This window comes from Dipodomys ordii, unplaced genomic scaffold (genome assembly GCF_000151885.1).
Source record: "Dipodomys ordii isolate 6190 unplaced genomic scaffold, Dord_2.0 Scaffold118, whole genome shotgun sequence".
Lineage (NCBI taxonomy): Eukaryota > Metazoa > Chordata > Mammalia > Rodentia > Heteromyidae > Dipodomys > Dipodomys ordii.
Genome location: NW_012267334.1, coordinates 2,008,528 through 2,018,502, shown reverse-complemented (window position 1 = coordinate 2,018,502; position 9,975 = coordinate 2,008,528). Strand labels below are relative to the sequence as shown.

General features: G+C 57.0%; 1 protein-coding gene across 1 annotated transcript; it reads left to right on the top strand.

Annotated features, from left to right (window-relative positions):
• Positions 1–1,981: 1,981 nt before the first annotated feature.
• LOC105995629 (histo-blood group ABO system transferase-like) lies at positions 1,982–5,054 on the top strand. The gene is made up of 3 exons (XM_013029410.1): positions 1,982–2,016; positions 2,552–2,686; positions 4,364–5,054. Exons 1-3 carry the CDS (start codon positions 1,982–1,984, stop codon positions 5,052–5,054), a joined length of 861 nt encoding a protein of 286 aa, XP_012884864.1.
• The last annotated feature ends 4,921 nt before the right edge of the window (positions 5,055–9,975 follow it).

The following is a 9,975-nucleotide window of genomic DNA, read 5'->3' as shown; positions in this document are numbered from 1 at the left end:
TGTTGAGAGCATGGCTTTGCCTTCCACCCTCCTGCCTCACCCCTGCACCAGGTGGTGCCCAGGTCCTCATCTGCCTGTCCATGTCTCCCACATCCGTGGGCTTCTCTTTGCCTTCTCAGCCCTGCGGTGTCAAAGCTGTTCTGTGTGTGGGGAGGGGGCTGGGCACCCCCGCCCATGCCTGATCTGAGCAGTGGGACTTCCCCTGCCTTTGCTCTGCCTTCCTCTCCTCCTGCAGTCAGCGAGACCACGGGGCTCAGCTCACGCGAGCTCAGCACATGCAATGTCTGCTTCCTTGAACCAGCTGCACTCAACTGACTTTTTTTTTTAATTACAAAACATTTTTGCCTGGTCAAGGCTCATACCTGTAACCCTAGCTACTCAGCAGCCTGAGATCTGAGGATTGTGGTTCAAAGCCAGCCTTGGCAGGAAAGTCCCTGAGACTGTTATCTCCAATAAACCACCAGAAAAACTGCAAGTGGCGCTGTGGCTTACGTGCTAGAGCGCTAGCCTTGAGCTGAAGAGCTGAAGGACAGCGCCCAGCCCCACAACTGACAAAAACAAAACAAAAACTTTTTTAAAATTTTAAAACTGGTTATTATAAAGGAATGTAGAGAGGAGTTACAGTTAAATAAGTCAGATAATGAGTACATTTTACTTTGGGCAATGTCACCCCTTCCCTCTCTGTCTCCCTGACTTTCCCTCCCGTCCCCACCCACAAGTTGTAGAGTTCATTCTCAACACAGTGTCCAGTGAGTACCACTGCTGCATTTGTTCACCCTTTGTCCCTCCACTTCTATGCCCCCTTTTCCCTCCCAAAGACAGATAAATGAATAAATAAGACAAAAACAAAACAAAACCAGCAATGAAGAAATAAACCTCTTGTTTCCATTTCCTGGAGTTCATTTTGATAAACATTAGTTTATCTGATCAGATGCACATAGGCATTGTGCCTTTGTGTTCACCTGACTTAAAGAGGAATACTCCCATGCTGGTGTAACTAGGACTCAAACATCGTGTGTGTGTGTGTGTGTGTGTGTGTGTGTGTGTGTGTCTGTCTGTCTGTCTGTCTGTCTGTCTCCATCTGTGTCTTTGGGCATGTGCATGTGGCAGTACTGATGTTTGAACAAGGGGTTTAAGCACTGTCCCTTAGCTTTTTCACTCAAGGCTAGCTCACTTCCACTTGAACTACAGCTCCACTTCTGGGTTTTGGTGGCTAACTAGAGATAAACATCACACAGACTTTCCTGCCCAGGCTGTGTTTGAACTGCGATCCTCAGATCTCAGCCTCCTGAGTAGCTGTGAATTCAGGCATGAGCCACTGCACCAGCAGGTTTTGCCCTTTTGTGAGTGGCGTGATTTTGTCACCTGTGTCATCAGGGTTCATCCCTGCTGCAGCCTGCACTGCGCTTCCCTGCCCTTTCCATGCCGGCTCCCTACTCCCAGAGCCATCACGGGAAGAAAATGATGGCTGCTGCAGGCTCTGCCCTGTGGGCTCCTCATCTGTGGGGTCCGCTGCTCCCAGTGTCACAGGCCTGGCATGGACAGGGTTTCCTGCCACCATTGAGGCTGGTCTCTGACACCCTGAGACAGGGAGCTTGGGCTCTGGGTGCCACAGAAAGTGCCACAGGCCAGTCTGAGGCCCAGGAGAGCTGGTGTGGGCATCTGATGGTTCCCTGGGGCAGAGATTGCTGCTCAGCCCCCCCCCCGCCCCTCCCAGATTTACAGGAGCCACTAGGCCCCTCCCAGCCTGCAGCGTGGGTCCACCAGCCCTGTGATCCTTGGGTGTTTGGTTCCTCTCCCACATTGCAAAGACAAATTAGAGACTGGAAGCCTCATGCCTCAGCCCCTCCACCAGCTCTGGCTCTGGGTGATGTGGGGTGTAGCCCACACAGCCGGTGAAAGATGGCTCCCCACACCCCACAGCCCCATGGGACGAGGGTCCCAAGTGACTCCTGAGCACACTTGTGTTTTGGTTTTCAGGATGGTGTATCCCCAGCCGATGGCTCTGACACCCGCGTGAGTAAATGGACTGACACTGCAAGGCGTGCAGGGGTCTGTGGGAAAGATATGCACAGGCAGTTTGTTTGGGCTGGCTTGTGGCTTGGCTACCATGCCTGAAGCCTCCACAGGGCAGGAAAAAGCAACACACAAACGCTCAAGATTTTCCTGGATTAGTGTTCAATGTCCTGTTTCCTGTTTTTTTTTGTTTATTTTGTTTTGTTTTGTTTTGTTTTGGAGGTTGACCTGAGGACCCCAGAGGATCTTTTCTGTTTCTTTGACTTGAGTTCCTGGCAGAGTCACGGGTTCCCTAAGGGGTGCTGGGTGGGGTGAGGACCACTCCAAGCCTTGCCAGCAGATCTCAGCTCCTTCTGCTGCAGCAGGGCTGGCATTCGGGGATGCTGCTGCCTGGTCCCCTCGAGTCTGATTTGCCTCTGGTTGGTCTCGTGGTGACAGCCAGGTCTGCCTGTGGGAGGACGGAGGCAGCCGGGGAGAGGGCAGGTACGGCGGTGGGCACACAGTGCACACCGAGTGTGGCTCTTTCTCTGTGCAGTAGGAGAGACGTCCTTGTCCTGACGCCATGGCTGGCTCCCATCATCTGGGAGGGGACCTTCAACATTGACATCTTGAATGAGCAGTTCCGGCTTCAGAACATCACCGTGGGATTATCCGTGTTTGCTGTCAAAAAGTAAGAGATGGCGCAGGGTGGAGGGCGGAGGCCTGGGGACACCCAGATCTGTCCTGTGTTCAGGCCATGGTGGAGGGTGGGGGGAGATGGAAGGATGGCTGTGAAAGTTCCTTCACTCCGTGACCTGCCTGGACCCCGGTGGCTCAGCCGCTAGTCGAGTGCAGTGCCATTTCCCCTGACAGCTGGTGCCCTGTCTCCTCCCTCTATCCCCTCTACCAGGGGTGTCTGCACCCCCTCTGCTAGAGGAGGCAGCGGGAGAGGAGGGAGGAGCCTGGCTTCCTCTGGGAGCAGCAGGAGCATGGTGCCGGCCAACCGGGGGCCGCTGCTGTACTCTGTGATGCCAGGCAGGGCTGAGGCGACAGTCTGTAGACCATCCATCTGCAGGCCTCTGTGGGTGGCAGCCCATCTGACCACCCCAGGGGTGCTGGTGGGACCAGCTGGGTGGGAGCTAGTGAGCAAGCTGCCTCAGGCCCAGCTGCCCTGTGGGAGGCTGTGGAGAAAGGCCTGGGTGCAGGAATGGGCCGTGGGGTGGAGATGGAAGCTGGTGCCCACCACAGAGCAGCAGCAGTGTGCAGAAGGACCCTAGGACAGCCGTAGGCTGCCACCCCCTTACCAGCTGGGACTTGAGGCGGTGGTGGCTGGCGGGAGGCTCTCAGAAGGGCACAGATGCAGCATGAGCACTCTGGTCCCACTGCCGGGGACTAGAGCAGCCCCCAGCACAAAAGCCCTGCTGCCACGTATGGGCACGCTGTCTCCCTGGGACCCGGTGCGGGCCCAGCAGACACCAGCAGGTGCTGAGCCCGAGGGAAGGCGGCCGGACACCCCACCGCTGTCAGCTGGGGCTGAAGCCTCGGTGGCTGCGCTTGGTGCCGAGAAGGATTCACTGAGGAGTCCGTGCCATGTGGGTACGAAGGGTGAGCGTGGGCAGCAAGTGGAGAGCCCTGTCCCGTGGCAGGGGCCGAGGCTCTGGGCAGCCTCGAGGGGGGACCGGCCATGAGGCAGGCGGAACCTTCCTGAGCTACAGCTCTTGCTCTTGGATCTAAGGCCCGGGTGTGGGCAAACGCTGGTGGGTCTGCCCCTTCTTCCTCAAGTGCCCATCTGCCTGGCCTGCCTGCCCTTCGGAGTCCCGCTCCCTGTGCTTCCTGAGGATCCAAGGCCCCTCTTAGGTCTACCAAAGGTTTACTGAGGCCATTGTCTGAAGGCTACTTCATGCTGTGAAGGAAGGGCTGGGTATAGAGACTCTTCCTTCCCTAAGATGGGGCTGAAGGACAAGTCCACAGGAGGGGAGACAGTATGCAGACCTAGGGACCCTGGACAGCTGTCCTGGAGTCCCAGGGTCCCCGGCCAGGTGTCCTGGAGTCCCAGGGTCCCCGGCCAGGTGTCCTGGAGCCCCAACGTCCCCAGCCAGGGGTCCTGGAGCCCCAGGTGTCCAGGAGTGTGGCAAAGACACATTTAGGATCCGGGTGCGTCGCTCAGTCTCGCATGGGCCGCAGAACGGTGGGGCCACAGGAAGCCTCCGGCTCCGGCTCAGGTCTGCTGTGGACTGTGGGGTGCTGGTGGTCGCCATCTCTGACAGAGCAGGGTGATTGGCAGGAGAGGGTGGGGTTCCGCTGGACCCGGGTGGGTTCCGACTCAGGGCCAGGCCACACCTCCCCCACCGCTCTTCCTCCCTTGCAGGTACATGACCTTCCTGAGGCTGTTCCTGGAGTCTGCGGAGCAGCACTTCATGGTGGGCTACCGCGTCACCTACTACGTGTTCACCGACCGGCCCGCAGACGTGCCCCAGGTGGGGCTCGGGCCGGGGCGGCGGCTGGCGGTGCTGCCCGTGCGCAGCTACCCGCGCTGGCAGGACGTGTCCATGCGCCGCATGCAGATGATCAGCCAGTTCTTGGAGCAGCCCTCCCGGCAGCAGATGGATTATCTGGTGTGTGCCGACGTGGACATGAAGTTCCAGGACCACGTAGGCGTGGAGATCCTGACCCCGCTCTTCGGCACCCTGCACCCCGGCTTCTACACGAGCAAGCGCAATGCCTTCACCTACGAACGCCGGCCCCAGTCCCAGGCCTACATCCCCCACGACCAGGGGGACTTCTACTACTTGGGGGGCTTCTTTGGGGGGTCCGTGGCGGAGGTGCACCGGCTCACCAAGGCCTGTCATGAGGCCATGGCGGTCGACCGGGCCAACAACATCGAGGCTGTGTGGCATGACGAGAGCCACCTGAACAAGTACCTGCTGCTCCGCAAGCCCACCAAGGTGCTGTCCCCGGAGTACCTGTGGGACCTGCACATGCTGCCCTGGCCCTCCGTCCTGAAGAAGCTGCGGTTTGTCGCTGTACACAAGAATCACCAGGAAATCTGGAACCGCTAGCGGGACTGGAGGGCGGTGGTCAGCGACGCCAAGGGCATGCAGCCCGAGCTGCACTGGAAGGCTTTTAGAGAAAAGGCTTAGTGCCCAACCTTCCTTTGACACTGGAAGTTGCTGAAGCTCCCCTCCCCCATCTCCCCACCTCCATCTCCCCTGTCCTCCCAAGGCCAGCAGGCAGGCCAGGCACCAACTGCTACAGAGACAGGCCTCTACTCAGGTGCAAGTCGGGGCCTCTAGGATGGATGACCTTGCCATGGGCCCCCACTGTGAGTCCTCGGCTCTCGAGGCAGGTGGTCACAGCCCCTCCACAGAAGATGGATTAAGTCAGGGGCTGAAGAGCCTGGGGCTGGGCCGTCTTCAGCTTCAGGCTGTTTTCCTGCTCCTCTCTGAGTTCTGGTTGCAGAGCAGATGCTGGAGGATGTCCTTCCTGCCATGCTGTGTGGGGAGGCTTCACGGTGAGGCTTTGGGTCAATGATGGCCTGGAGAGGCCATGGCCTCTGCCCACCCCTGAGGAGGCTGTAGCCAGCTGCCCCTGTCCCTTGGCCTGAACTCAGAGCCTGGATGCTGTCCCTGAGCTTTTGTGCTCAAGGCTAGCACCCTACTTTTTGACCCACTGCTCTACTTACATCTTTTTGGTGGTTAATTGGAGATAAAGAGTCTCATGGACTTTCCTTCCTAGGCAAGATTTGAACTACAGTCCTCAGATCTCAGCCTTCTGAGTAGCAAGGATTGCAGGCGTGAGCTACTGGTGCCTGGCAATATCTTGTTTTAACTTGGGGTTCTCTTGTGACATTTGATATGGAATGATTTTTCATAATTACTTACCATTTTTGACTTTGTGGGGGGTTCTAGAGATTAAACCCAACACCTCATGCTCGCTAGGAAAGATCTCTACCACTGGAACCATGTCTCCAACCCACCTCTGCCCAAGTTTTAGTTGGTTTGCTTTTTATCATTGGATTTGGAGAGTTCTTTGTATAATTTATACATGTTTTTATCATTCTTTGTTTAACATTTCTACATTTGGCTTGACTTTAATTCTTAATAAAATCTTTCATCAAACAAAATGGCATTTTTTGTTTTGTATCATTTTGTTTTATTTTATGGATCCTGGGGCTTAAACCCTGGTTCTGGACACGGTTCTTGAGCTTTTGTGTTGCAGACTACTGTTGTACCAAGTTTGGCACAGCTCTACTTTCAGCTTTCTGTGGTTAATTGGAGATAAGAGTCTCATGGAACTTTCTTGCTGACTTGGCTCCATACTGTGGTCCTCAAATCTCAGCCTGTGGTCCACCGATACCTGGCTAGAATTATTGCATTAATTTTTGTGCCAGTATTGGAGCTTGAACTCAGGTCCTCCAGGTCTCAATTTGCTTTTTCACTCAAGGCTAGTACTCTGCCACCTGAACCACACCCCCACTATTGTTGTTTTGCTGGATGAATAGAGATAAGAGTCTCATGGACTTTCCTGGCATACACTGTGATCCTCAGATCTCAGCCTCCTGAGTAGCTGAGATTACAAGTGTGAGTTCATCAGTACCTGGCTAGTGTTTAATGAAATTTATCAGTTATAGTTTGGGAGTTGTACCTGAGACAGCACTGCCAAGGTCACTTAGTCAGAAGGTCATCTTGTGACACCTTCTAGGAGTTGATTCATGAGCAGGTGTCTGTCCTGCTGTGAGGTTTTTTTGTTTGCAAAGTGTGTGTGTGTATGTATGTTTGTGTGTGTATATGTATATGTGAGAGACAGAGACAGAGAAACAGAGAGACAGAGAAAGAGAGATGCTTGAGGACTCCATGTTTATCCACGCCTTCCTCAATACCTACAGGGAGGTGGCGGACACCCCGCAGGTCCTGGACCTGCTGTTCACAAGGTGAGCGCCAACTCCAACCGCATGGGAGCCCTCACCTGCAGTGGCAGCCTTGCAAATGGAGCTGGCAAGTGGGGTGCTCACAGAAACTCGTTGGTTGGCGCTTGCCAGTGCGTGGAGAATCACATAGGGAGGTCACAGGCTGGCACCATGCAGGGTCCCGTCCAGGACTGTGGGCCATGCTTGTGACTCTGCTTCTCTGAGGCCGCAAAGCAGTGTGTCTGCTTGGCCAGAGGGAAACCATTCTCTCTGTGAGGAGGGACCCAACCTAGGTGTGGACACAGGAGGGCTGGCGGGGCAGAGGGAGGGCGTCTGGGCTGCCAGGATCATCAGGCAGCAGCGGCTTGTGCGCATTATGGCACATAGGAAGGAGCTCCAGGGTTAGGGCCGATTTCCAGGCCCTGAGCAGAGTGGAGAGAGAAGAGCGGGAAGCTGCCGGCTGCCCCGGGCTGGCCAGTGACACTCAAATCCTCACCAGGTTCAGCACATGTGAAGTGCCCATGGACCCCTCCGGACAGACGGACACCCTCGCCCACTCCTGCGAGGATGTCATCCCTCGGGACCAGCTCTGTCAGTGAGTGGGCTTTGGTCTCCTTGGAGGGCGCGTGGCTCCACAGACAAAAATGTGAGTGTTAGGGCACTGGTGGGAGGGCTGGGCCAACTCCGGAGCCCTCAGCTCTTGTGCTTGTCCCTAGAGCCTTGAGCTGTGGGGCTTCTTCTGGGGCAGGAGGAGGACAGCAGGCTGGAGGGGTTGTTTTGAGCAGGAGTGGAGGCTGGGACTCAGGTCTGAGCCCCCTGTCTATCCACTCCCCCCCTCCACCGGACCATCCATCATCTGCACAGCCTTTGCCCTGCGGGCTTCTGCCAGCACACCATGATTCCCATAGTAGTGCCAGGTTCATCTGTGCTAGGTCACAGCCCTCAGCAGGTGTGAGGCGTGTGTGTCAAAGCGCAGGGCCCTGCTGTGGCACCCACACACAGAAGGAGAGCAGTGTTGATGTAGCCAGACCACGCAGTGGGGCCCATGGGGAATGAGGCAGCAGACTCCGCACAGAGGTGCAGCAGAACCCTATGCGTGCCAGGCTGGACAACAAGCCGTGTTGCTGACCAGTGTGTAGAGGCCCAGGGGAGCGAGGAGGAAGGGGCTGGAAGGTGCAGAGGAGGACAGAGCTGCTGGCCCAGCATTTGGTCGTGGATCTCTCCCTTGAGTTTCTCTTCAGGGCTTTCCTGGGCCAGCCTATCACTGGTGCCACAGCCCCAAGGTGCTGGTGTTGGGTGTGCTGGTCTCTGCAAGGACCGCCACCATCACAGGGGCGAGAGGGAGACCAGGGGCCATGCTGGCCTGGAGTCCGAGTCTGCTCCCCACCCATCTGTCCCTAGTGCCATCATGTGCCTCCTGGGCTCCTGGCTGGACTTGCATCCGGAGGACTTCCTGGTCCCCGCACAGCTTCCCTGCCTCCAGCGCCTCCTGACTCACCTGAGGCTGCATATGCCGGACTCTGACATAGAGCGCCATGTCTCCCATGTCCTTGCACAGCTGGGGATCAAGACACACAGCCAGGGCGAAGCTACGGGTGCGGAGCCTGGGCCTGAGACACAGCCCGTGCAGGGGTGTAAGGGGCAGGGCAGCCCTGGGAGGAGGCTCCCAAACTCGCCATGGGCCAGCAGCCAGAGGAGCCTGAGGCTGACGGTGGGCTCAGGAGGGAGGTTGAGCTCCATCAGAGACTGTGGCCGCCAGGCCAGGGGGAGGAGCAGCATGGGGTTCCCAGGTGGAGGCCCCTGCGGCCTCGAATGTGGCCTGCAGTCCTGGAGGAGCCAAAGCTCCCTGTGTGGAGGAAGAGCCGGCTTCCACGTCAGCTCTGGAGCCGAGTCCTGAAGGGGCCAGAGCAGCCAGGGGAGGAGCAGAGTCACCTGCCAGCTTGACTTCAGCGCTCAGCGCCCAGGGAGCAGCAGCGGCCGGAGCTCAGCTGGAGCCCCATTACACCATGCCCAATGTGGAGGAAACAGCAGTGTCTGCTGAGGAGATGGAGCCACGGGACAGCTTGGCTCCTGTGCTGGGGCCCCAGCGAGCAGCAGAACCTGTTGCTGGGGAAGAGCCAGTGTCCATCTCAGCTCCAAGTCCAGAACAAGCCACCTTCAGTGCAGACCCCCAGATGCTTCTGCACTTGGCTGAGCTGCTTTCCCTAATTGGAGCGCCAGCTGTGCTGCTCTCGCTGGTGGCAATTGTAGTTGTACTGTTGTGGATGGTCAGAGAAGTAACATCTATGCCTCTGGAGGGCAGTGATGACGGAGCTCCACCGAGGAGCACTGACAGCAAGCCGTGTGCCACCTCGGCTGCCAGTCTCACTCCCCGAGAAGCCAGCTTCAGAGCTGAGCAGGAGACGTTTGTCACCTTGGTCCAAATCCTGTTTCTTGCAGGAGGAGCTTTATTTTATCTAGGGGTACTAATGCTGGGTTTTTGTGCAGTAAGAGCACTAGGCCCTTTCTCAGGCTCCTGGCCATTGTGCCCCTTGGCTGAGGGGCACAGCGCTTCGCTTGCAGACAGGGAGCCCAGCTTCACCACAGCACCATGTCTTAATCTCCAAGGAGTAGCCTCCATTGGGGAGCTGGATGTGCTTGTCACCTTGACACTGCTGCTCTACTTCACAGGAGCACCACCTCTGCTGCTCTTTCTCATCGCAGTATCCACTCTGTGGCGCTGTGTGGGGAGAGCACTAGGTGCTTGTGCACAGTCCCAGCCATCCTCCAACTTGGCTGTGGTGCACAGTGGTCATGGAGCACCAGCCTCCAGGGCTGCCGCAGAGCCACCTGTCACCTTGGCTCCAGGGGTCAGTGCTAGACAGCCAGACTCCAGGGCGGAGCTGGAGGTTTATCTGCCCTTGGTAAGAAAGATCTTTGTGGCCATAATACCAATTGTTCCCCTTTGTGTTGGAGCAGCATTAGTACTGGGGCTGTACCACCTAGAAGCAAGAGCACCCCAAAGACCAGCAGGGAGTGCTGAGGCAGAGCCAGCCTCTACTTGTGCTGGTCTTCTCCGTCCCACCCAAGTCAGC